At 43.2% G+C, this 27,415-nt stretch overlaps 1 protein-coding gene across 5 annotated transcripts in view; it reads right to left on the bottom strand.

Annotated features, from left to right (window-relative positions):
• Nucleotides 1-6,206, bottom strand: part of TSPAN5 (tetraspanin 5) — an 85,568-nt gene extending 79,362 nt beyond the window's left edge. For 3 of the 5 annotated variants that reach the window (XM_066317908.1, XM_066317912.1, XM_066317913.1), the window contains exon 1: nucleotides 5,629-6,206. In XM_066317908.1, the coding sequence (XP_066174005.1) occupies nucleotides 5,629-5,709 (81 nt within the window). In that variant the 5' untranslated portion in view covers nucleotides 5,710-6,206. Of the gene's footprint in view, nucleotides 1-4,438; nucleotides 4,504-5,628 lie in introns of those variants that run through there. The other 2 variants (XM_066317907.1, XM_066317910.1) reach the window with 2 other exon arrangements.
• Nucleotides 6,207-27,415: the final 21,209 nt, after the last annotated feature.

The raw sequence follows: 27,415 nt of genomic DNA, 5'->3' as shown, positions 1-27,415 counted from the left end.
ATTAGGTTTTAGAAGCATTCTAAATAACAGATTACATACATACTTTCAAACTCCTGTCCACTGCAGAGAATAGAAGATGTTGCTTACATGTTTCTTCTTACTACTACTCCACACAGAAACAACAACAAAACCTGAACCCCACCACAAACCTCAAAAAAACCCACTTTTCTCTCCACATTTTCCATCTGAAAATTATTCTACACCAACTGCACCTTGTATGTGATTTTTTTTTGTTTGTTTACAATAACATGTCTTCTGTGTTCCCATCTGAAAAAAGAAAGCCTTTCTCCCTTGGAACAGCTCATGCCTTCCCTACATGCCTATTAGCATCACACACTGCAGCTGGATATGTACAGACCTAATACAGACACCAAAAAGTTCACAGTGCAAAGGCTGGCCTTATTAGAATTAAGGTAGCACGTCCACCTCCAAAATTCAGTGTTGCAGAACATGAATTTGTTGGCCTTATTATGTTATATTATCAACATGCAACAAAGGCAATGGGGGATTAGGACCAGTCTAACTTCTCTTCACATACACAAAATATCCATAAAGATGTTTCAATTACAAGAAGTATTCCGTTGGGGCTGCCTGTACCCTGGGTGCCATTCACATGGATCAGCTTTTCTCTGACTGGGGACACTGAAGATTCAAAACTGACTCTTCATATTTGAGTAGGTGTGACACCAGAAAAAATGTACTGTGACAAGTCAATCACAGTGGAAGACTGGTAAATATATCTACCAAATTCATCTTTAACACAGAAGGAAGGTATATAAGCTGCACATGATAGTTCCATAATATTCTCTTGAAGCACATCAACACCGAACAAGACAAGTCACACAATCACAATGGGTTTTCTCTAGTTCTTGTTCCCTTGTGCTTCTTCAATCTTCTAGAAGTTAGAAACATCAAATAACTTAAAACAGTAACACATTTATAAACGCCCAATTCGGCAAAACAAATATTTATGAAAGGAAATAGTTTCTCCCATGTTCCTCAGCTACTTGTTTTTATTACCAATGATACAGCCTACTACAAAGTTGTGAGGGAACACCAGGCCAGGAAAGTTTTTATTCTAAGAATGACCTCTACAGATCTGAAGCAAGTCCCCCGAAGCCAGCAGTTACTCAGTTTTTATATGCATTTGAAAGACTGAGGCTACATCTGCTGAAAGAGACACTGAGGAATTCAAGAATGCCAACCTCACAATAATGCATCTATTTCATCAATATATACGGCCTCACCTTTCACTGCTGGAAACCAGTGGAGTACTTGCCCAAAAGCATTGTTCTGTCTCTGCCAAGACCACTGGTGGAATGCTTAGCTACGCTTCATCTGTGCTATGAAGAAATGTAAAATAAAAAGTCATTTGATCATAAAAGGAGGAGGGGAGGGAAATGAACAGAATGCTTCCACTTCCACTGCAAGGACATCCTCCCAATGCAAATTTTTAAAGATCAAACGCTACGAATGCATTTCAAAATTGCATGGAACAAGCAATTCACATTGATTTCTTTGGGTTTTTTTTTAAACACTGTGGCAAGAGAAAATTATAAAATCAAAACTTCCTTGTGGATATCTGAAAAGCAGCTGACATCAGAGAATTATCCTCTCCCCCTTTGAAAAACAAACTATCAACAATGTATAAAATTTAATAAGCAATGTGTTGGTTGTCCTTCAAAGGTCAGGTACTTGTCCAACACTTTTCCTATAACACACTTACATAACCTGATTTTCTTTCTGCTACCTTTCTGTAATTCAGAAAGACTATCCAGATTCCCATATGGTTGCCATCAAATACAGCAGATGCCAAGCAAATTAAAACACAAGTTATGACTCGTAATATGCTGATGTATCATAACTGCAGCATAGCTCATAACTATGGAGTGAATCACCAGCTAAAGCAAAAGTTTCTGAGGTGTCAGTGCTTTTTATACATCTTTCCAGTTAGACCAGGGTCAGTGGAATCAAGTGTGGATTGAAATTCAGTTCTTAACAACAGTATACATCCACCATTTCCATCAAGTAAAAAAAAAGCACATAGAACAATGAAAAACATCTCTTGGAACTAAAAATCAGCCTAAAACGGTCTTCCCAAAGAACGGGGGAGGGGGGAAATAGTTCTTGCCTTTTGTGAAGCAGGGCAGCCTACTTTGACGTTTTGCTCCACACCTTTGACATCATTCTACATGGAAGCCGAAGGGGGAAGGAGGCATTGTTTGTGTGCTTGCTTTGAGTAGAGAACAGTGCTCTCTGCTACCCTACATTACAGCTTTACGCGTTCCCGAGACAGGAGCAGAAAGGCTCCTGACGAAGCCGTGCCTATGGGGCGGCTGCCCGCCGGGAGAGGGGCACAGGGAGCACGTGGTGCTCCGGCCCGGCAGAAGGACAGCGCAGATAAAGGACAGGCGGCTGCCCCAATGCACGACCGGCAGCCCGGCAAAGGGAAACGCTGCACTGACTTCCATTGGAGCCTATTAAGTCTCTGTTCCTAAATATTACTTTGGTGACTGCCCAATGAGCTTTCCTTTTCCACAACAGCAGTGTCACAAAAGAAGCTTTTTGAACAAACATTTCCAGAGTATTTACCAACTTTAACACTGAACTGCCAAAAGAAATTAAGCCTGCAAATATATCTGGAACATTAATTATGCATAGACTCAGCAGATAATAGTCTTCTACAACAGTGAAACACATATTTAGGCAAGAATACGTTACCTGGGTGGTGCAAGCCTGAGAACTATCTCGTAAAAAGCACACTGTCACCTTCAGTCACAACTACAAACATAGCATTGGAGTGCAACTTTCCCATATCAATTATCCTAATAATTCTCTTGTGGTTTTTAAGGCATGAAATACCTCACCAGCATAAAACAGAAAAGACAAAAAGGTCAGGCCATTTATTTTGCCCCTGTTCTGTGGTATTTAAAGTCTCAGATTTTTTGTAATTACTTCAGTTTAAGTAGCAAGTACAATCATTCCCTGCATAATTTCAGCAGATCTATAATATTCCTCTATTCAGAGCACTGACAATTTTCTTGTCAAAATCATTATTCTTCCAACTCAGTTCTCTTTATTTTTAGTCCACTGTTTTATGATGCAGAATAGAAGTATTTTCTTTGTTTACATTAACATAAAAAGACTATATAACAGTCTTCAGATAGGTGGCCTAACAAGGTGTGCTTCCTGTTTCCAAGATCCTGGAAAGTGCCATGGGGTTAATATGATGACCTCTTCACCATTCCAATCTATTTCCAATGACTACATTAGTGGCTAGTTTTGCTTATCACTTTTTGTAAACAACCAACCAAATCTACAATTTTCATTTACAGCTTTTCTGGGCTAGTTATTGAAGAGTTTGCTATTACTTCAGTAAAAACAACATAAACATGCATTCAACAAGAGTATCTGCCTGAGTTTTCACTCCAAATCTTGAGACATGATAATAAATGCAGGCTTTCTCATAAGACGATTACAATATTCTAAAGAAATTACTAAACTCTCAGAGTGCTTGGTCTTCATGAATTTCAACAAGTTTAGCCAGAAACACAAATGAGACAATTAGAGCTTTGCAAAAGATGAAATCTGCAAGCAAGGGCCTTGTATTAAGCAAGTGGCAAAGTGGGTGATACCCAATTGTATTTTTTCAGGCTTTCAGCTCAGCATTCCAACAGTATAAAGCCTTTGGCCCATTCAGTTACAACACAGGCATGCCATCAGGCAGAAGCTACACCAGCCTCAGGAACACAGGAGTAAGAAAAAGACTAGTTACAGAAAACCTAAAACATAACCACTTCCTCACTTTCTCCATCCACACATTCATTTTCAGAGAATAAAATGAAGGAAATTACAGGATATACAGCTCCTGAGACACCGACAGTGTCTCAAAGGGCGAGTTAACATGGTTAGATATTCCACCCTAATCTCCCTCTATCCAAGGACACAGCACACAAGTGTTCCTCACACTACTTGCTCTCTTGCTGAAAAACATCCCTGTTCACGGCAACATACGCCCAGCAGAATCAAAACAAAGAAACAGACAAGGGCAAAGAACCATGGCAAACTCAGTCACCGAAAACTGAGCCAAGAGCATAATCACAACAGCTCTGTAGGGTCAGAATACTACAAAGCTTGCTACCGTTCATCTGCAGGGGTCGGTCTGGGGCCAAGTAAACACTGACATAAAGCCACAGACAGCTCCACTCTGGCAGCATTTCTTCTAGTTTAAGAAAAGGTAATACAGTATAAAAGTGGACCTAATCAAAACTCCCATCCTTTCAAAACATCTTCCTCAGATACGTTTCTTTCGCAGGAACACAAACCTGAGGCTAGCTATGGATACCTGCTATCCATGTAACCTCTGACTCCCTTCTCCCCACGTCGACAATCAGAAGTTCAGCACTGCTCAAAAGGTTTCTCTCCTCTTCTTCCCTACCTTCATCCATAATCTTCAAGGTGGTGTTGAGGCTTTTTTCCCCAATTCTCCTTTCTAGTCCAAACAAGCCACTGTAGCAGGAATGTATTCAACTTGCTTCCAAAGGCTCTGAAGAACACATCTACACTACCTGGGTTCGATCCAGAGCTGGACTCGATGATCCTGGTGGCTCCTTCCAACTCAGAATATTCTGTGAACCTGTGTTTGTGCATGTTTCTCATTGCTCTGTGGAATACCTCATGTAAATAGGGAAATGTAAGAGCCTTCACCTGACATCGACATTCTGTGCAGTGAGAAGATCTCGTCACTCACACGTGTGTGAGAATGCTCACCCCTTCCCCCCACCCTGTGGTTACGAAATTTGGCATGAACATCCAAAACCAGCTGCTTCTTTTTCAAATCCAACACATTGAGAAGATGCTAGAAGTACTGTTACAGGCAGGTTACATTTCACTGTACAGTTCTGCCTACTCCACAGCCGGTGGAGAATGGTGCAACAAGATACTGTGCAGGCAGATCAAGCAGCACAGCCAGGAATCCCAACAAATGCCCAAACAGGCCTCCTACGGGCTTGCACTTTAGGGATGGGTGGAAATACCGTTTCCCCCCTCCTCCATCCTATTATTGCTTCTACTGTTACTATGTCTTAACAGCTAACGATAATAAACCTGTGCCCTACCTAACTTCATCACTGAAATCATTTAACAGCGTTGTGCAGAGAACCACAGCTGTGATTCTATTATTTGCATCTAACAGGGATGGCAGCGTGAAAACACGCAGATCAATTCGCTCTCCAGGCCTGGGTGCCCGGCTGCTCCCTTCCTCTCCCACCACAAAGCAAAGGTGGAAGGAAGGAGGGGAAGGAAAAAGGAAAAGACGAGGAGCTGGGAAGAAGCACGGAATCCGCTTGGTACTAACAACAAAAGCAATTAGGAGGGCCGAAAAGGAAGAGAGCCGGCACCCTCGGGAGGTGGAGGAATGCAGCACCACAACTTGCCGGGGAAGGGCTGCCCGGGGCGCTCGGCTCGGAGGCGGCGGCACCCCTGGCCTCGCAGCCCACGGGAAATGCCCCCGGGCCTCAGGCCGGGCTGTCACACGGCCCCGGCGCTCCTGGCTCTGCACAGCCCGGCGGCGGCCGGGGACGAGGAGGAGGAGGAAGCAGAGGAAGACACGAAACCGGCCTCGCTTACCCAGAAAATGACATTGAAGCCGAAGATGAAATATTTGATGCAACAACTGACTTCAGGCCCCTTGTAGTGCTTTCCGGACATCCTCTGCGCTCATGAAGACGCTTTGCTCGCAGCCAGGGTGAGAAGCAAAGGAGTGGGGGGGTGAATTTAAAAAAAAAAAAAAAATCACCAACAAACAAAATGAGGAAGACTAGGAGGAGGGGTCTGGGAAGACTAGAAGGAGGGTGGGGGCAAGACTATGAGGAGGGGTCCGGGGGCGGCGCAGCGGGCAGAGCTCAGGGCCGGCTCCGCGCCGTGGGGAGATGCGGCAGGAGCGGCGCGGCGGCGGGTCGGCTCCGACTTGCCGGGCGCCGGGGATGGCCGGCGAGCAGCTCCCACCTCCTCCTCCTCCTCCTCTTCTCCCGCATGGAGGAGGCCCCGGCTGCTCGCGGCGGGAGGCAGGAGACGACAAGGAGCGGGGAAGCCGCCGGGAAAGGCGCCGCCGGGGCAGGATCGGCCCGGGCAGAGGCCGGAGCCGCGCGCCCCCTCAGCGCCAAGGGCCGCCGCGCGCCCCGCCCCGCGCCGTGATTGGCAGCGCTCCCCGCCAATCGGGCCGCGCGAGGGCCGCGGCGAGGGGCGGGGCGGGAGCGGCCCCGGGCGTGCCGGGCTGAGGGGCTCCAGCCCGCCGTGCCTCGCCAGGGGTGACGCCGGCAGGGAAATGCCGGGACAGCGAGGACTGGCCCCGTCCGGCACGGAGAGCGCCGCTCTGCAGCGGGACAGCTGCCAGGAGGGCAGCACCGATTCTAGGTTGGCTGCGGTAATAATGAGGAGGAGCAAGACCGTAATCGCACCGTGCAGGTTGTTCTCAATGGGCGCCGCCGGATCGCCTCCCACAGCATCTCGTATGCGCCACACGCGCAGGAGCACATGAAGAACCATTTTACAATGATTGCTAGGGTTATATTTTAACATCTCTTGAATTTATATTGAACCTGACAGCTGTAAAGTTACGTGGCTTACTTGTATTCATATGCTGTTCGGGATTCAGAGTGCACATGGTCTGGCATTTACAGCGTAATTATAGGTTTTCTTTGCTGAAGGATTCGTCATTTCAGTGGATCAAGCCTTCAAAGTTTCCTGGTCCAGCTCTAAAGAGAGGCTGGAGAAGAGGAGGCTCAGGGGTGGCCTTATTCTCTCTACAGCTCCCTGAAAAGGAGGTTGAGACAGGATGAGAGGAGATGGCCTCAAAGTGTGCCAGGGAAGGTTTAGGCTGGACATTAAGAGGAATTCCATCACAAAAACAATTGTTAAACATTGGAATGGGCTGCCCAGGGAGGTGGTGGAATCGCCGCCCCGGAGGCGTTTAAGGAAAGACTGGATGTGGCACTGAGTGCCAGGATCTGGTTGACGAGGTTGGGATTGGTTAAAGGTAGTCTTTTCCAATCTAATTGATTGTGTTTATGTGATTCTACATTCATCTGATTGTGCATCAACTTTTGATTCAATAGATGGAAGATTTCTTTATAATAAAATACATTTCCCATCTCTACAGGATTGCAAGGTAACACACTTCAGAAGCATGATACTGATAGAAGTACAGAAGACAGTCTTGATTCAAGATCACATCGTATCAGTTATGGGGCCTTGTTGTGAGTCTTTTTTGAGAGCAAAGAGAAAAATTTGTCTGTTGCATCTGATAAGCATGAGAAGAAAAAGCATCTGCTGAAATGGAGCCAGGAAAATAAGCGATGTTTTTGGTAAATGAGAAATTAATGCAACACATCTATACACTTTAACCACAGCTGTGTACTTTATCACATGAATGTTATCCCTGTGTCTGTTAACACTGTTTTTGCAAGACCGTCCACAGGAAGAGGTAGAAAAGGGTGAATAAGTAGTAATGTACATGTTCTGTTCCAGTGGATAAAGGCACATCACCACTTACAGTAGGGTATGGTAATAATGTATTATATTAAGGTGCTGTTTTTATAAGTATCTTCAAATATTGGTGACAACCTGTTCAAACATTTATAATATTGTGGTCATAACATGCTACTAATATCATGTGTTGCACCCTTTAGCATTCTAATTCTTCACAGGCAGGAGCTAAATATTGCAGAGTAATATTATGATGATAAATTCAGTAACAATATCAAATGTTTTTCCTATCAATCTATTAATTTCCAACAACTCAAAGAGAAGTGCAACCTACATCATTTATAGCATCATATTACATGAGTTCACTTGCTTTCTCAGTTGAGCGTAGTATTATAATTGCCAAGTATCCTTTTAGAGCCGAAAGCATTTCCCATTGTCCCATCATCTGATCAGCTTAAGGATGTCTGGTTTTAAGGGTTAGGTTGCTCACTTGAAGAGGGTATTGAGCACAGAACCCTGCTCTTTTTAATTCACTTTGTGTAATAAGCAAGCAGATAGCAAAGGCAGCAGAACAGCTTTGGTCTAGGTAATTGATCTTTTAGAATGCCAGCTGTAGCAGAGCCTTCTGCACCTGCAGCAGCCTCTCTTCTTGGCAAATACATTTTGCCTCCTGTCCTAAACAAACAGGGATTAAAAAAGAATCCCCATCCTTCAGCTTTGTGCCATCTCTTGTGCATTGCTTCTTATGTGCTTTGGCCACCTAGGCCTGGAAGCTGAGCAAGATGATTGTGACAGCACTTTAAATTCACTGTTAGTACCAGTCAACACTGAATTCTACTGTGATGTTTTGGCACAAAACCCTGAGGCGATACTAAGCAGGAGCAATATTACCTTTTCTTGCAGAAGGGCAAGACAGTTATTCAAATTCCATCAGTTCATAATTCATCTGACAAAGCACAGGAGTACTAAATGGGCGGTATTTCAATGACAAAGCTGGTTCCAGCAGCACAGTGCTTCATAACACCAGGAATGCTTTGATTTGCTACTGACACTGAGAAAAAATCCCATCTGAATGACTAAACCTACTTCCCATCTCTAAGATGCAGATATGGACTTCTTTTGACTAAAGACTGGCCAGCTCTAATATTAAGTGTGGCAAGTTTGAGAAGTTTGTATCTTAAAAGAGGCGTAGTTGTGGACTCTGAAATTTTTACTTCCCACCCAGTAAAGAATCCTCAACCCAATTCCTCAAATCAATCATTCCTTAGATCCAGTACCTCAGTCTTTGTGTCAGCTCCTGTCTCTTGATCTATGAATTCTTTAACATTTTCCAGGGGAAAAGAATTGCAAGCTGGAGTGACTTGAGAAGAGAAATGGCAGAGCAGCACAGTGAAGGCTGTAGTTCCATGAGTTTTCCCATTGCAAATCTCACCTCGTGCACTGAGATAAAGAGCTGTGGTCTAAGAAAAGTTCAGTGTCTGTGTCCATAAGTCTAGCTATTTCCTAGACACTCCATTTTTGTGGGAATTCATAGATTAGCAATATTTTTCTATAGGGAAAGTGTAGAGCTTTCTGACAGACAAGATTTATAGTGTCAGAGGTATACCTACCTCAGAATATTTTTAAATCTAAATAACATACTAGCTCATAATGCCATTTGTGTTCATTTTCTAGTTTTGCAACCATAAAAGCACTTTGTTTTCTGCTTAGCAAAAGTGTGAGCACTGATGAGGGGATATTGTTTAGGTTAGAAGGAATTCTGAGGTAAGAATTTCATAGAACTAAATTCAAGTAGTGATAGAAGTTTTATTAGCCTCGGTGGAAGTTCCTGCTCTGCCTCAGATATGAATAACTTCAGCTTCCCTCAAGAATAACAAGTGCAAATTCTGACTAATTACTGTTATGGGTGACACTGGTGAGCACTGAGCTGCTTGTTCATATGAAACTACCTCTCCATACTGGATAATAATATCATCTTGCAGGACCAACCCAACATCGTTACAGTGTGATAAGAACAATGTTGTTAGGATGACTCACAAAGCATGAAGCATGTCTATACATCTACAGGGTTAGAGGCCAGAAACTGAAGCTAAGTCATACCAAATAGCAACCAAAACCCAGTTGCATCGTGTCTGATTTTATTTTCTCAAGACAGTGTGTATCTGAGCCTTTATTTCTTTTCGTGTCAGGCCCCTCGAGCTGCTCCTCTGCTCCTTGTGAGAGGGAGGGCTGGGAGTGGTGGCACACTTCCTGCCCACGGCTGTGCGTGCCGGGGCAGAGGAGCGCCCGGGGCTGTGGCTGCACCACGGTGCTGCTTGGGGCAAACATCCTGGCACACAGCTCTGTTTCTGTAGTGGGTGCTGTGCCTCAGCAAGCCCCCGTTCTGGATTTCTTGCAGAGCTCTTTCTTATCAGGGATTATCCTCTGACAAGTGTATACAACAGTGAAGCAGGAATAGGATAACCTACCTGGTCCATAGCTCACTGTCACTCAGTGGCTGCAGGTGTGGTTCCAAGCACTCCTACAACCTAACTGGCTCCAAAGGGCATTAATTGTGAGGTAGCTCTTACAACCATTTTATGGACAAGACAGTGGCAGGGTTTAATGAGATAAAACATTTGCATTATTCTACAAAAAGAGACACAGATTTGCAGTACTAAATTAGGGATAACTGCAATCATGTGGGTAGTCATCTCCCATTACTGGTGCTACTGGACCATGGTCATTAAAATGGATATAAACTTAGACTCCAGTAAGGCCAAATTTTTATTTTTCACTTTGTATTGCTAAAACCACTGGACAAACTCCGCAAATTTGGAAGCTTCTCACTTCCCAAACATGGACTATTGCTTGTGTATACGTGAAGGTTCAGGTATAATTCTTGGCAATGCTCTGTCCAATAGGACAACCAGTGTTTATCCTGTAGCAGAACACCATATGATCTTCCTAAGGTCCATTAGGTCTTTCAAGGCTCTCTGAGTTGCTTTCAGTCATTCTTCATCATACAATACAGGACACACTCAACTCAGAGGTTTAACCTACAGTGTTTGCTCTGTAATACCTCTCAGGAGAGTGACTACCTCCTCTGAGTGTAAGAGGAGATTTTCTGTAAATCCACCATTTTAAGTAATCTTTGAGAATGTTTCCCTTCACAGGTTTCCTTTACTGGGGCCTAAACGACCTGAGCTTCTCCCATCCTCCTCTGTGAAGATTTTTGTTCTCCTGGGAGCCCTGGATCAGAGTTTACTGCAAGAACAATCAGGAAGCATTCTGGCACCTCTTTCCAAGAACATCTGTAAACCTGTCAGAAGTTCAGAGAGTGCAAGCAGGTGGTGGGATGAGAGAGTGCACAACTGCAAATCTGGCTGTTGTAGGCTTTAAGTTCTGCCAGAGTGGTAGGAAGGGAGGCTAGCAGAGCAATTAATCTCAGAGCCCAGCTTCTAGAGTTTTCCACCATGGCCTAGCCAATAATTGAGCTAAAAGGCATTGGAATACCTGTTTGGCCAGCTTGGTCAGGAGTTCAGCCCCCAGACCTCTGTGCAAGCAGGAGCTTAAATTGTCTTGCTGAGAAAAGAGTGGAGAAAGCCAAATATGCAAAAAACTCTCATTTCAAATCCAAGCAACATTTCTTTGTTTTGCTTTTGATTCAAATGGCTACTGAGATGCTGTGATCTGAGGGGACTCCATGTCCTTGCCTTCACAGCAGAGAGCTGATCCAGAACCCTCTGAGGAGAGCAATGAGGTGCACAAGGGGGTCAGCACCTGCTGGAGGAGGGCCCAGATATGCAGTGCAGCCTGGCTGCAGGGAGCCACCCTCCTACCCTCTATCAGGAACAGGTTTGTTCATCTGAGCTATAGAAAGAGCAGTGACAAAATGCTGTCATCTCTGCTGTGACATTGGTGTCTCCTGTCTGTCAGCCTACACGACAGGGTGCATCCAGGGCCTCTAACAGTTTATTAGGACTGTGCAAGTGAGCTGATAATCCCAAAGGAAAGTTGGTGATACATTTAAGCTGATTTCCTCACAATTTTATGTCTGGTTCTTCAAACCCACCTTCTCTATTCACATCCCGTGACAGCTACCACATAGCTGGATCAAAGATACCAGTTTCCTTCACCTTTGGTATTGACACTTCTGATTTCTCAGATGTTATGCAGAGCTGCCACAGCAAACGTAGCACTTGTAACAGCACCAGTGAACAGGTATTTTACAGTAGTGTTCTGTATAGCTTATATCGGTGGACCTGATTAGGAACAAGGTAAATAAAATAAGTTTAACATCCCCAAAGGCATAAAACAGCACTACTAGAGTGATTACAAACCATGGCTTTTTGCTTCTCACAGTGTCATAGGAAGAATACACAGTGCCTGTGATTATGCTACATCTGACATTCTGTGCTCAGTAACAATATTCTGCTTGTGACAGGATCAATTAAGACTTCGTTTCTGGACTACTTCCAAATGTGAGTTGCTCTTCATAAATAATCTGCACGTTACTCTTTAGGCACCAGTAAAAAGGAAGCACTTCAAAAAATTTACAATTTCTTGTTTGTAAGTCCGCTAAATGGAAATTTCCAAGCCTTTCTTACTCTCTGCTGGTGCATTAACAAAACCAGAAACCTTCCTGCAGATAAGAACAGAATGGCCACTAATATTCTCACTGGGTTGAACAATTACTTTTGAAGTCTATTTATTCAGTGGCTCATCATTTGCTGTATTCCTCGCTAGCTGTGCTTCTCTGAGTCTTGATGGGTGGAGTTCATTTGCATTTCTCACTCTTCTACCACATAGTTAAACCATCAGCTTCTCTCTCTCTCTCTTTTTTTTTTTCTTTTTTTTCTTTTTTTTTTTTCTTTTTTGTTTTTTTTTTTTTTTTTCTCTGTCATAGTGTTTTAAAAAAATTAAACTGTGAGAGACTGCTACTTAGAAAAGAAAACCCACCCCAGGACTATTTCTAGATTTCATTTTCATCTTACTATTTAATGTATCATCATCTTTAGGCACATCTTCAGGCTTCCACAAAGGTGTTAAAGTGCCCTAAGATTTCCAGGTTTGATATTTTAGATTATATTACCTTGGAAGCAGAGTCACTGACTTCTCCCTGTTCCTGTAAATGGCAAGCATAAAATGCCAGTGCTGTGACAGCAAAACAGCTAAAATAATTTTCATTTAAAAACATATTTCTCCCTTGTTTTGAACTTAGGATACAAATACATCTACAGACACACAATGTGAACCCAGATACAAGTAATAGAGCTGAAAATGTGAAGAGACTGATAAGGGAAAAAAAGTGGTATCTTCAAGGAACAGATTCTTTGCCTATTCCTCTGGTCTTCTTTCAGGCAGAAGAAATTTTCCTTTTGAAGTGGGCCTTCTTGCTCTGTATAATGTATCAGTCAGCAATCATCAGGAAAGTTGACATTTTTCATCCAAAGGTATTAATTTTTTGAAGATGTCGACTGTGGGCAAAATAATTTTTCCTAAAGGAAAGACATTGCTGCCCCAAATCACAGTGACATGTATGTCAGTGTCTAAAAGTTTTACAGATTTTATATCACCAAATTCACCAGATCAAAGCACGTGGCTGTGACTATTCAGGACACTATGATGCTATATTCCAGTCTGAGTGATGAACTGTTAAATGTGTCCCACTTATGCATACACCTACGAAACAAGACTCAGTGAAAATTGTATTATACATGGAATGGAAAAAAACCCAAGAACAGGACCAGACTTTCTCTTTTTGTCTTGCAAAAAAAAGCTATGATTTTCTTAGATATTACCACAGCTCTTTAAGTACATTTCAGAAGTTTGAACTGTTAATAATGAAGGCAAATCTGCTAAAAGTATCAGCTGTTTAAAAATGTTAAGCTAGAAAGTGGGCAGGCAGAGAGCTTACAGGGGGTGCGCTGTTCTGGGCTAAGCAGAGTCACTGAGCTGGGCACAAAACTGAGAGCTGGACAAAGAGGAGTCCAGCCATCTAGTGGTAAATTACTCTGCTGTGCAGCCTGCTGCTGTCTGCCTTCCAGAGGGGTGCTGCAGCTCAGGGCCTCGTGTGCTCTGGACAGGGAGAAAGGGACATTGCCCAGATTTTGTTTTGTTCAGGACTCTGCAGCAGTAAGGACATTGAGGGGGCAAGGCAAGGTGCATAGGACCCGCAGCAAATCTGGGAGAAAGGGTGGCAGGAGCAGTGACCATATCCAACACAAGGGCAGCTTTGGCTGGGTGGACAAGGAAGAGCCTGCACTCAGTCAGTTCCGCACATAAAGAGCATCTGTTTACAGGTGCTTACAGTGCTTGCTCTCTTTCAGAATACATCTACGTCCTAATGAGCTTATACTTGCTACCCTGCCTGCCTCTGTACAGCAGCAGTCAGAGAAAAATTTGGGCAGTTTTCCATAATCCCGTAGCAGAGAACAGCATGTCCAGTTGATATGCACAACCAAATGATGCAATGCACTCATGTCCCACTTCACACATGGAAAAAAAAGGGTTTAAGCCAAATTGTCACATTTGGAACAAGGATGATGCAATCAAACAACTACACAAAGAAAGCCATATGCTGAGTTCAAGCTGGAATGAAAAACTTACCCATAAATTTATTGTGTGTGAACTGTTTTATATCTTCTATGTGGTTACAAAGTAATAGAAAAAACTTGACCTTGGCAAAGGCAGAAGAGACATCAAAACAGTAAAACCATTAAATACTTCAAGGAAAGTTTAAAAATCAAACAGTTTCTATACCTAAATACCTCTCAGAGTTCAGCCCAATATGCCAAAGCTCCCTTTGCAAAACTGATCTCAATGCTTAGAAGACCAAGTCTCCTTGAAGGCAAGTCCTACAATGCCTGGTTTGCAACTTACTCGGGCCCTGGAAAGAGGTATCCAGTGGGATAGTGTAAACAGTCTGGATATGAAATGACCATTGGTGAACTCATTTGACTAGCTAATTTGACTGCTACACAACACTTCTGAAATATCAAATTTTCTCCAAGGCACAACCCTTTTTTGGTTCACAGACACAGGAAGCTGCATTGCAGATTGTACTCAGCTTCCCAACACCGGCCAAAGTGCAGTCATGGTTGTACCAGGCATAGCCAGGTGAATATGAAATAATTCTCTCAACTCCAAAAGTCAACCTTGTGCTGTGAGAATTTTTATAACTGAAACCAAAGCTTTGTTCCAAGTAGTTACCACAGCATGAACTGATTTTAGCAGAAACATTTGCTCTTTATCAGAAAACACAATACTGGAGGAAGCACAGAGGATAATGCTTCCCTTGAGGTAGGGATAGCCAAAGTCAGCTCAGTGTTACTTGCTGACAGCCACTAGTGTAGAAAAAAGATACAGCTGTGTCCTCCCAGAGCGGTATCAGCTACTATGCTTCTAACCCTCACTGCTCATTGTGAAATGTTTCTGTTCCTCACAGTGGATAGCTAAAAAAAGCAGGGAGGAAACATCTGGTTGTTACTTTGAAGAGGTACTTGCCATTGATTTTCCAATGTAACAGTAGAAAAATAGAGATGCAAATTCATCATGCATGTTTTGACAAAAATTCTGGTCTAAGGAGTATTTGGCCATGGAAAGGGTGAATTTCCCAAGGAACAATTATGCTCAGTTTTCATCTGTCCCAAACATGCTCTCTTACCTGGCTAACAGGAGAAATTAACTGCCTGGTGCCTGAAACATTGTGTTCCCCAGTGGGATGCCTCAGGCCATCTGGCTTTACTATTTTCATTTCACTAATGGATCACACCTGATATTGGCATTGAATCCTACACCACAACACTTTCAGAGCTGTCTGAAACCACAGACTTCAGAAAGAGAACAAGGATAAAAGTTGTACTTCTCACTTCTCTGTTTTACCCACTAGGGAAGCTGAAGCAACAGGTAAGGTGTCATGGACTTTCTTGAAGGATCTCAGTATATCAGTGGCCAAGCAGTAAATAGGCTATGGTAGAAAGCTGGATATGAGCATCCTGCTCCAGAATCTGACAGTGTGCTTTTACTTTCTTTTTCTGGTGAACAAGATCTCATCTCTGGGATGGAGTAGTACACAAATCTGCATTCTTTTCCCATATGTTTTGGAGATTCATTGAAACAGGGTTATTTTTTAGAGACTTGGAATGGAATTTAAAAGCTGCTGACTTAAGAAAAAAGGAGTCAAGAAGGAGAGCAACAGAAAATGGATCAATGTTTTTGGGCAGAAAACACGGAAACAGCACCTCCTTCCATTTGTAAAACACCCACTGAGGTCAGGGAGGGGTGGTTTGGCAATGAGTACAAATGTACACAATCCTGGAGACATTTGGGGCTGTTTGCACTCGGGGCACCACTGCTGTCTCACTTTCCACTGCTCTGCAGGTCGCCTGCTGCACTCTGCAAACACACTCCTCTCCTGTGGTTATTTTTGAAGCAGCTCCTTAAAACAGATGTCCTCATATATGTCTCTTCCCAGCTACACAAATAACACTTTGCCTCATGCTCCTGCCATCCTTTTGAACTAATTAAAAAAAGGAAAAAAACGGGGTAAAGAAGAATATCCTTTCCCATTGGTGATTCCTGTCATAACTCCCATAGCACTGTCACTCTGGGGCATGTGAGTTGCCCTTGTGCCCTTCATAGAGCAACAAAAGTTTTTTTTCTTTCTGGCTTTCTTCTTCTTGTTTTTCTAAGGATTCTTTCCTCTTTAGCCCCTTTCCAGCTCTCTCCCTCTTCTCCTTCTCTGACTTCTAGTTGCACTGCAACACCATAGGTATCATAAAACTTCCTCTTGAGTAGTACTACCAGTGAAGGATCCACATGTACCAGTTACACTTTGTCCTCCTTGCATGGTCTTCCTGCAGCTAGCCAGTACCATTGGTTGGCACCCAGGCATGCCTGCTTTGGGCATCCCAAACCTTTCCCTTGGAAGGAATCACTCTTTTAAAATACTTTGTCTTCAGTTCTCTTGGTGATATAACATTGGTATGTTCCTAAAGAAGCAAATAGAATGTGTGCAGAACAGACTAGCTTGAGATGCAATGATTAAAGGAGGTGTGGAAAAGCATAAGAAGTAAATACATACCCTTGATAGAACATTTGGCCTAAATGTCATTATCTGGTACCTTTTGTGCACACTGGCACTGATTTTGCCAGCCTTGCTCACTGAGTAGGCAGGAAGTATTCTTAGGGGTTTAAAGGGAACCAATCAATAAGGTACTTTCCATGAGTGGAGGAAGCTAGCACAAGCCAGCAGAGGTAGAAGCAGAGGGATTACATAAATCTATGAACTTTGAGCCCACATGTAATACCCCAGCTTTGAGAAAATCATTAAGAATGGGGATTTTGGCTGGGGGTGGAGATGTTTTACCACACAGTTTATTGGGCAATGTTTCTACCAAAGTGCAAAACTAAACTAATTTGCAGAGCCAAGGGCTTATAACAAGAGAAGAATACTCCCCTGTATCTAAGGTCCTATGTACAATCAGCAATGCCAACCCTGGAAGCTAAACCAAGTAATTATTGTTTAGAAAATGTAACTTCTCAGAGATAGCCCCGGTGGTATAATAGCATTCCTGAATAGCTGTTGTAACACTGTTGTTAACAAGGCCTCTGGAATGCCAAACAAGGTTTCAACAATTGTTAATCCCACTCAGTATCATTTGCTTCTTCCTAGGGAACTGCAAAATTATCAGGCTGTCCATTTCTACTCCTCTTTGCCTGATGTCTGAGGTCCTTCAATCTTTAGTGCCTGCAGAAGCTTTGTTACTGGTGGCACAGGGATTATAAACAGGCCATTGTGTAGGGACAGGGTTTAAATTGAACTCTTAAGGTTCAGAACTTGTTTTTTTCAGTTTGTGAGTTATTAATTTTTTTCCAACCATGTAGCCTCTCTCTTAACAGCCATGCTCCCCCTAATGCTAGAAAAGGAAAACAGCCTTCTCCATTCAGTGCTGTCTAAGAGGAGATGGAAAGATGTTTGCCTTGCACACCCTGTGGAGGTTTTTTAGCCTTAAGTTACATCTCCCAGCATGACTTGGCCAGGAGAAGAAACCGAAAATGGGAAGTGTTGCCTCCTAGGCACAGCTCTGTGCTATGCTGTGAACTATTACATCTTTGCTGTTTTAGCACAGAAAATGGGTCACAGTTGTGATTTCAGGAGGAGGTCATTGCCCCAATTGCTCAACAGTGAGAAAGGGAAAACTTTAGCTGCTGTTCCACCAAAAAAAAGAAATCAAAACCCAGCATGATGTGAGCCTGAAGATACACACTGAAGTTACATATGCTGTGCAGTTCCAGATGAGTGGGCATGTTAACCACACCCAAACACAAAATCAAAATGAAGCAACTTAATTAGACAAGATCAAGTAAAACCAAACATCCTGACCCCACAAAGCAGCTATGCCAGAGAACACGGAGGCTCCAGCCTCCTTATGCCTGCACATGCAGCCCATTGGCAGGGATACAAACACGGCTACACAGAGCTAGAAGGACACACTGACAAAGGGTCAACTCATGTCACAAGAACTTGGGCACATAATGGTAGGAAATGGGGAACAGTTTTAAACAAAAGGAAGAGAGATTTTAATTAGATAATAGGAAGAAGTTCTTTACTGAGAGGGTGCTGAGGCACTGGAACAGGCTGCCCAGAGCAGCTGAGATGCCCCATTCCTGGGAGGCCCCAGACACGGCCAGGCTGGGTGGGACCACCCTGATGTGGTGGGTGACATCCCTGCCCACAGACCAAGGAACACTCAGCATAGCTGCAGTACAGCATCCCATCATAAAACTGAAGCTCTCACCATGATATTGAGAGCAAAGAAAGAGAAGGTAGCAAAGGCCTCTTGGGTGTCCTTACCCACTCCAAGGGGAAGGGCTTTAAAATCCCCCCCAGACCTATTCAGTTACAACTCTAACATCTCACTGTCAGCACAAATAGAAGGGAGGACATTCTCTTTAGGGGAGCAGGTTGAGGGTGGTAGACAACAGCGTAAGACACACCTGCTGTTGCTGGCTCTCCACCAGCCCTAGGACATGCATTCCCATCACCACCAGGCTAACACCCATCCCTCCCTCCCTGCACAGTGAGAATTCACCTCTCCCATACAGCCATCCTGTCAGGTGGGAAGACAGGCCAGGGAAACCTGTCCAGGGTGGATGTGACACCATGCCTCTGGCGATAGAAGGAGCTTGCTGTAGGTCACAGCTCTCTTCACAAAAGCCTGAGCTACCTCGTCCAGACACCTTCTGTCCCTTACTGTCACCAGCTGAGAGAAAAAAAGACTAGTCCGTTTTAGTTAATTTTAAACCAGTGAAAGCTGATTACTGCTTAGTAAATCTAATCCATGCCTGCTCTCTAAACACACAAAGGGAAAAATATGTATGTTTTCCTTTATATAGCAAAGATGAGTAGACTGAGGCAAAAATCTCATCAGAAACTACAAATCAGAGGACTTGGTGAGAGTTGTCCAATTATTAATCTTCTGTTTTTCTAACTACAATTGCAACCGGAGCTGAAATTCTGCTGGGCTAAGCTTTCAGCAGGGTGGTCAGCTCTGTGCTATCAAAGAAGGCAGTAAATTTCAAAGCAGCAAGTTTCACAAGCAGCAGCCAATGAAAAAATATGGAAACTTAGGTGCCTGTGACAGCTGAACAAAGGTTTAGCAATACATGTCGGCTGTCTGCATCAAACCACGGGCAGCAGATGTGCTTTGACACCAAAATTCCTCTGTCTTCACATTTAGGTGTATTAACTGAGTAAGGGCTTCCTCCCACATACCTATTTCCATTGCCCTTAATGCATGGCATTCTGCCACCCAGGTGTAAAATGCAGTCACCTTTTTCTTCAGGTCACAGAGCAACTCCAGCCATGCCTGAGCTAAGCAGTGTCCCAGCTGCCACCACTTGAGTCTCATAGCAGTTGAAGCTGATTTAAAGGCAGCGGACAGCAAAGTCACATCAAGCAAAACCGATCCATCTCTGCTGCAAAATTTACACAGGGAAAGGCAATGGGCGGGAAATAGCAGTCCACCCATCTCTGAAAGAATTTGGTGCAAGGTGCAGAGCTGCCACCAAATGAAAGCAATGCAGGAAGGCTGCTGGGTTGCCCACATGCCCTGGAACAGGGGAAGGTAGCAGCTTCATCTGCAACTACTACATATCTTGGCCCTCTGGCAACAGAGGTCAGAGAAAAAGAGCAAGATCTGCACTCTCATTTCCCTTCTCTCCTGCAGATGCAAATACTCAGATTTTCAGACTGTTTTATGCCTTCCCATGCTTCATCACAGCAAATATTTGCAGGACACACAGGGGGTTTTTTGAGCCATCTCCTCCTTACACTTGGATTCTCCCTTCACCCTCTTCTGCTTTGTAGTCCTTTGGTTTTCTATTTGTGTGGTTTGCAGGGAAGATAAAGGTGTTTCTCTCCGTACCCTCCCTTCAGGGGTGAACCTGACAGGTTTGACCTAAAGCCATCACTTCTCTATTGCTGTCATTGTAACAAACCCCACTCGTCTTTCTCAGGGTTTTCATCATATATGCATACCAGATAAATTTGGCCTACCTGTGCAGGGGTGAATGACACTCTTAAAATACCTGAATCTCTTAGACTTTAATCTACAATACAATATATAACTAGCAAAATGGCACCTGCATGTCCTCATATGGTCTACAATAGTTAGCTGAAAAAGCTCATATTAATCCTGCAAGGCTTAAATCAATTTCAGTTAACTCTGGGTCCAGCTGTCTCATTCCAGGGGCAGACACCCTGTCTACTACAGGCAAGATCTATATGAGTAACACTTTGATAAGCATCACCTCGACTGGGCAGGAAGGGGTTTGCAATTGTTTGGTTTGTTGCAAAGAGCCACAGAGAGTTTCTTGTGGGCTTGTGAACCAAACAGGGAGTTTAGTGAGAACAAAGCAATGAGCATCTGGGGCTTGATGACACCCACTGACAGCAGAAATGCTGTCATGAGATGGGTGAGATGGGTGTCCATCATCAGTAACAAGAGGTTATATATGCTCACAAGCTGTGAAAGTGCTTTCCTTCATACGTATACCGGAGCAGTACTGGTCTGCTCCCCTCCAGATACCAGCATCTTCCAATCTTCTCCAGTGCAGTTGCTTTATCACTACCAGCAGAGCTCACGACATTCTAACACAGGAGCAGGCTGGTCAGGTTATCTGTCAGCCTTAAAGCTGTCTTTTTCTGACAAATACCACACATTCTGCTCTAGGAAGGGGCTGGACCCTTACTTGGAACAGTAAAACAAGCCTAGTAGTAAATAAATCTAAAGTCAGTTCCAATGAATATATCCAAAGGAAGCCTCCCAGTGTCAGGCAGATAGGTGAGTTTGAAACCTGAACTTTGACAAAATAATAACTGACAGCAGCTGCAAACTAGAACTGGCAGAGCTGGAGGAGTCATGTGCCACTTTAAAAGTGGATTTGTCTTTGGTGTGAGAAAAGGAGTGCTCTTCATTTATATCTATTTAAGGCAAGATAACTAGTCCAGGCAGGTGAGGGACGCAAGCTGGCCATTATTTTTAACAACCAACAGAATGAAGCCACTAGATTGGCATCATGCAGTGCTTACAACCAGTGTGACTCATACTGAAAGGACAACAGTTTGTGACAGATATGAACTATCACATGTAAATAACATCATCTTTTTTCCCAACAAATGCTTGTCTATAAAGCCAGGGAACAGGAAGTACATCCTTGCCCCCTGGCATAAACTCACCTGAATGACAAAGAACATCTACATATGCAACTTTTCCATGGAGCCATTTCTATGGCAGACTATCACATTTGCAAAAGGACAATCCTGTTGCAGATATACATATGACTGATTGGGGGGGGGAAACATTTTGTCCTATGCTTATCATAAGATGAAAGTCGCTTTTCCATTGGCTTTCCATGTGCATAGATTGAATTTGAGCTGAACTGGTTACAAGAAGAAATTAAGTTCATCCATTCACAGGTAAAGAGTATTTTCATCACTATTCCCACAGTCCCTGGGCAGCACTGGCAGCCTCCACTGCCAAGAGTGCCTCATCACATCTAAGGGCAAATTATAGTCACACTTTGAGCATCATCCTTGGTCAGTGAAAATTTCCTTCCACCGCTAGTGACATCTGACAGCAAAGAAAACTGTTCTGATGCGCTTTAAGAAGATATTCTGCACTGAGTCAAAAAGCTACAGCCCTCATTGCAGTACCAGAACCAGAGGATCAGCAGCCACGTTCTTTCCCTTACTGTCAGCTCAGCGGCTGGCACAGCAGGTTCAGCAAGGAGGCAAACTGAGCACCAGCAGTGCCTGCAGGACTTCCTTGGTCTTACCTCAATGCTCAGAAATGCCCTGTTCCACTTTGAACCTTGATTAAAGCTGGCCCAGGCTGAGCTGTCAGTATGACTCAGCAGCAGCACTGATAGCCAGTGCTCCCACTGAGCCTCTCACTCTGTGTCGCAGAGTTTACAGCTGCATTAACAGATCTACTCAGAAACTTTATGTAACATAAAGCCTAAACACAGCCTAATGCATAATACCAAAGGCCCACATAACAAATGTAATTGTCTCAATTACATTGAGGACTAAAAAAAAAAAAAAAATGCAAAACTTGTGCAGCTATAAATCTTACAATCTCCTCGCCCTCTGTATTTTTTTCTAAAGACAAGTACATTATAGCTGGAATCACTAGTTATTGTAGCTTATCTTCAATCAGTTCGTGAAGATTGTATCTCCTTACTCTTGGACTGTAGAAAATGTATCTTCAAGAAGTTATGGTGACTGGCTCAATATTTTGTAAGCTTATAAATAAGAATTTTTTTATTAATAAATTACAGTAGAGATGCATGAAAGTTAATTTTCTGGAGGCAAGATGAGGGATGTTCATTAAAATTCCTTTACTGCTAAAACTTGTGTACAATAAACACACTATTAGCTTTAAGAGTATTTTTACTTCAACTAAATTTGTCTAGAAAGGAGTTAAGTTTTTCAGGAGGGCAACATGAGCATGAAATCTGATTAAGACATTTCTTTGGCAGAAGAGAAAATCCACAGTTCTTCACAGAACAGTTGTAGCAATTACATCAAGGTCAGGCTTTGACCCCCTTTGCAGACACAGACCCTTTCAACATGGCAACTCTGAAATTGAGAAATTCAGAAACCTTAATTTCAGGCTGCAGTAACAGGTTGAATTCCCTAAAAAGTAACGTTAATACCTATGCAATTGAGGGTTTTATACATAGTAGTATTTATCAGTAACAGTAGTTCCTTCCTTTTTGCAAGCTTCCTCATGAATTAATTATTCTTAGAATAACCAAAGGATGAAAAAAAATAAATCACCCACAAAAACCTTTCTCTCAAGCAGACCCAAGTTTTGCTCCTGTTAATTCATACTTCTACGTTTCCAGGTCAGCCATTCTGTCATCCAGATAGACAGGATCTTAATTGGGACATAAAGAACAAGCAGAATAGAAAATAGAAAAAAATAATCGAGTTCTTCTCAAAACATCTCTCTCACTTCAGCCTTTCTTCAAACACCACGAAGTAGGATCTGGCTGACAGCATTTATTCCCTTGAAGGTCAGCTTTAAAAGCAAGAGCTACTGTAGATACCCCGAAAGGCTGAAGCTTGGTTTGTTTTGTTTTGTTTTCAGTGGAGAGGGAGCCTGAACTCTGAAAGAAGACAACAGAAAGAGACAGGCATGTGCTCCCCAGGGAGATGCTCCCATAATATGCCCCATAGCTGGGGCTGCTGGGATCCTGATCTGCGGAGCCCAGAGAGAGGGAATGCAGAAAGCTCCCTCACCGTGACAGAAAGATGAGTTTCCATGATGAGTCACCTCTCTCTCAGTGCCTCTCCTATTTGACAGTGTTGAGCCAGCAAACACTGACTTTCCGTGGCAAAATGCCTGAGTGAGGAGATTAGGCTGCCTTTGTTTATGGCTGTTACATTTATTAGGTCACGAGGGTTCCTGAAGCCACCATGGGGCTGTTTGAGAACAGCAACACCGAGCACAGGCAGAGAAGGTTCCTTTGCAAATATGCACGATTTGCATTTGGTTACTTTTAACTTGAAAGAGGATTTACAGCATCAGCAAAGTGAAAATCACACAGTACCTACAGACAGCTCTGCCAAGTGACATCTGGACTTAGTGATTTGACTGGTATCAGGGGGCTTGCATTTGAAACAACCCTGGGCCTCTTGATCAGGTGAGGCAGACTTGCAGAGGGGCACACAGTACTACTTTGGAAAAGTTGGCTAATTATCAGGAGTTGCTCTTTATTTTTTATATGCAATCAGATTTTCTGCTTCTGTAATTCCATTCTTTGTATGGCATTTATGGCTAAATTGCAGGATTTTATTTATATACTGTAACAGTATGGTTTGCATGGCCCTAGGTTGAAGATATTAAGTTGTTAACCAGGCTTCCAGTACTCAACAACTGAAACCCACATAAAATATTGCAAACTAAACTGCAAACAGAACTGGCAGAAAGCACAGTGAAAAAAACAGAACGAAACAAAACCCAAACAAAAAACCGACAAACTAAAGGAAAGGTATCGCCACCCCCTTTTGCTAAGTCATAGTTCTGACATGTCTGCCACCAGACTGAATTGAAAGGGGAGGCTCAGTCTGAATTTTTCTGTGGGAAGACTACAATGACACAAATGGAAGTGCCTTCTGGCAATGCATCGCTGTGCTGAAATTCAATTGGCTGTGTCAATTAAAAAAAATTTTATAAATTCATTCAGAAAGGGACTCACCAAATTAATGGAGACAGATCAATCAGGAGCTATTAAACACAGCAGTCTTAAGTGCAGTTTTTTGCCAAAAGTGGACAAGGTGTCCCAATGGAAAAAATCATATATGTATCTTTCATTCCTCAAGCTCTTTCCTAATCATCTGTCACTGGGTCACTGTTGGAAACAGGACACATAGTTCAGGACAATATTTAAACAAAGTCAGTTAGGACAACCTTGCTGTCAGCCTCAAGTTTAAAATAAGCATGGTTGAGAATACAGTATGTGTCAAAGGAAGGCAAACAACGAGCTCCTGGCTCCCAAGTGGGCCAGAAAAGTAATTTTCTGCATGGAATGCTCCAAGTAATAAGTATCTTTAAAGCTTTATTAGCAGTAATGAAACTCTTGCATTTGGGGGAAATTTTGGGGTTTAATCTGCCTCCAGAAAAATAAACAGGTTCTGGATATTAACCACGTGGAGAAAGTAAACCGTATCCCCTTTAGGGTGACTTTGAATCTACAGAACACAAGTTCCTATCAGCCCAGTTCAGTGTTACAGTTATATATAATTCATTTTTCCTACTTGTACCACAACTCATAGATAAGAATTAACAAACATGTTACACTTTTTATCTCCTACATTTTATCCTACAGTAAGGGAGAACAACAGTCACATCAAAGTGCGTCCTGGAAACAACTATCAGCATTTTCAAAAACATCCACCATGGTTTATGAGTTACCTTTCTAATCCAGGCAGCTACTGGATTAGAGAAACATCTCTATGGTATTTCCAGTTTTGGACTGTGGCAAGGCACAAGAACAATTTCTTCAGCAGTTCTTTTCCTCTTGAACATCTCATGCCACTAGATAAAGAAATAACCTTTCTCAAGGGCTCACAGCAAAAGCCAGCCCATGCCACAACTCCCGCAGCAGAAGCCTATTGATTTTTCCAAATGTGTTAAGTCCTTCATGCTGGGGCAGATAGGAGCAGCTTTACAGGAAACACAGTGAAGGTGTTTGGGGGTGATCCTAACATGGCAAACACAATACCAGCTGGTGGGAAATGGCAAGGCACTGCTGGCCTGTGTGTGTCTTTTTACTGGAGTTCCATCTGAGATTCGCTGCCTGCTGCTGCATTGCCAAATGCCTCCATCCACAGGTGTTCACTGCTTGAAAGCTTTTTATAGAACCATCTTATTGCTGCTTGAGGCCAGATGGCAGCTAGGGACCAGCACCTGCAAAATGTGCACTGGCAAGTATTGAGTCAGCATCCAATCATTTCAGCCAGGAAGGAGATGGGAACATGCCCAGCTGTCAAACCTTTCCAGAGCCCATCTAGAAAACACACACCTGGTGAAACTCCAAACACTCCTGTGTGTGTGATCTGCAGCCTGCTGCAGGGAAATGTGTGGCCACATTCCTCAGCAGAACAGCCTTGCACAGAACAGAGAAAAGAGGATGCCAAAAAGCCAGGAATGGCACTGGAGTCAGGGGGTTTGCAGCCTGGGTGGACTGGAGCTGTTTCTTACCTGTGCCTCTGGCAAACCACCTACCACCCAAGAGAGCACATATCTTCCTAATATCTGCCAGTTCTGTGTCCTTGAGGAGTTCCTTTTTTCCAGGGCAAAATTCTTAAATCACCACATTCCTTTCCCTAACTCTTTCTAGAGCCTTTGCAGCAAAATCTAGACCATCATATATTGTCCTCGTGTTGCTTAACGACAAAGCAAAAAAGAAAATTTGCTGAAAGGAAAAAAAAAAAACAAAGCAAGTTTTTTAAGTTGTCAGTGACTGTTTTCTTCATGGGTAACAATGTGGCAGAATGCACCAGACCAAATGCCACAGGGCTGAAGTTACTGGAAAACAAGAACTCACTCCTCAGTGTTCACTGAAATTTGCAAAATAACCCCAAATGACTAGGTCTCGCTAGATGAAGATGAACAAAGCAAAAGATTTAAGTAGCAGCTTATCTGTCTTGTTTCCCTTTCTATGAGACCTCAATTCAATTGAATTACTTTTCTGTAAGACACCACAGCAAATGAAGACAGGTAAGGAAGCCCTGTGATTGCATTTTCTTCCCCAGCACTCCCCACACAGATATGAAGACCAGGATGGACTTTGTCAGATTATCAGGAAATGACAAACTTTTCTGTGCCTTCTCTCCTTTCCACGTGACCCCAGAGCCTTCTGCTAGCACTTGAGCTGAAACATTGGACCAGTGCTACAGCAAACTCTGTCCAGAGAGCAAAAGTCATTCTTTGCTTGTCTGGTTGATATTTACACAGAGACTTTGCTGCATAGAGCTGCAAGCTTATTTTTTTCCCCCCACTTAGTCTTCTCCAGTTAAAAGGCCTTTACAGTCATTGTCCCAAGGGAGACCTCAGACTACAAACTGGAAAATATAACTGACCTGTGCAACAAAACCATTTCAGAAACTCTGATTTCTGCCCGCTGTAGTAAGGGAGCAGCACAGGGTGAACTGGAAAGACCAAAACCACTGCATTAAGTTAAGCAACCAACAGAACTGATACACGCACAGCAGTCACCTCACAGAGCAGCTGCAAAGGAAAAAATTATAAAGAATTATAATGCTTAGGACACAACCTACAAAGATTTGAACAGCATTTGGGTTGACCACTTCATTCCAGGAGAAGCTGTTTCAGTGTTCCAGTAGTTCAGTTTCTTTGTAGTAATTGTTTCACTATCCTCTGGCACATTCCTGTGAGAATGCTCCTCTATCTGCTGCTGGCCACCCCCTCTCCACTGATAGCAAACTGAAAGAATGCCTTTACTATCTGCAATCTCCATTTTAAGGTTATGGCTCAGCTTTGGGAAAAAAATCTCCTCAACCAACCCCTAAATAAATGCACCAGGCAGCTAGGAATCTCTTCTCTCCTCTACTCCAAGCAAACCAACCCAGCTGCAGCCAGCATGCAGGTGCATTAACCAGCTCCAGAACTGCTGCAAAATGTAAGCACTCCAGTAAAAGTTTTATATATATATAAAACAGTAAATCGTGTCAATAATAGTCATCACTGAGCACAGTTCAGGAATGGTGGAGAAATCCTCAGAAACTGTTATAAAATAGCAAAAATAAAGTCTCTGAAAACTGACACAACACAGGGAAGAAACCAGGATTTTAAGACCAAAGTACTCTCAAATGTAGTTAACATCTGTACAAACCTTCTTACAAAGTCTG

The sequence above is a fragment of the Sylvia atricapilla genome, chromosome 4 (assembly GCF_009819655.1).
Source record: "Sylvia atricapilla isolate bSylAtr1 chromosome 4, bSylAtr1.pri, whole genome shotgun sequence".
NCBI classification, from domain to species: domain Eukaryota; kingdom Metazoa; phylum Chordata; class Aves; order Passeriformes; family Sylviidae; genus Sylvia; species Sylvia atricapilla.
This window is presented reverse-complemented; position numbering and strand designations above follow the sequence as displayed.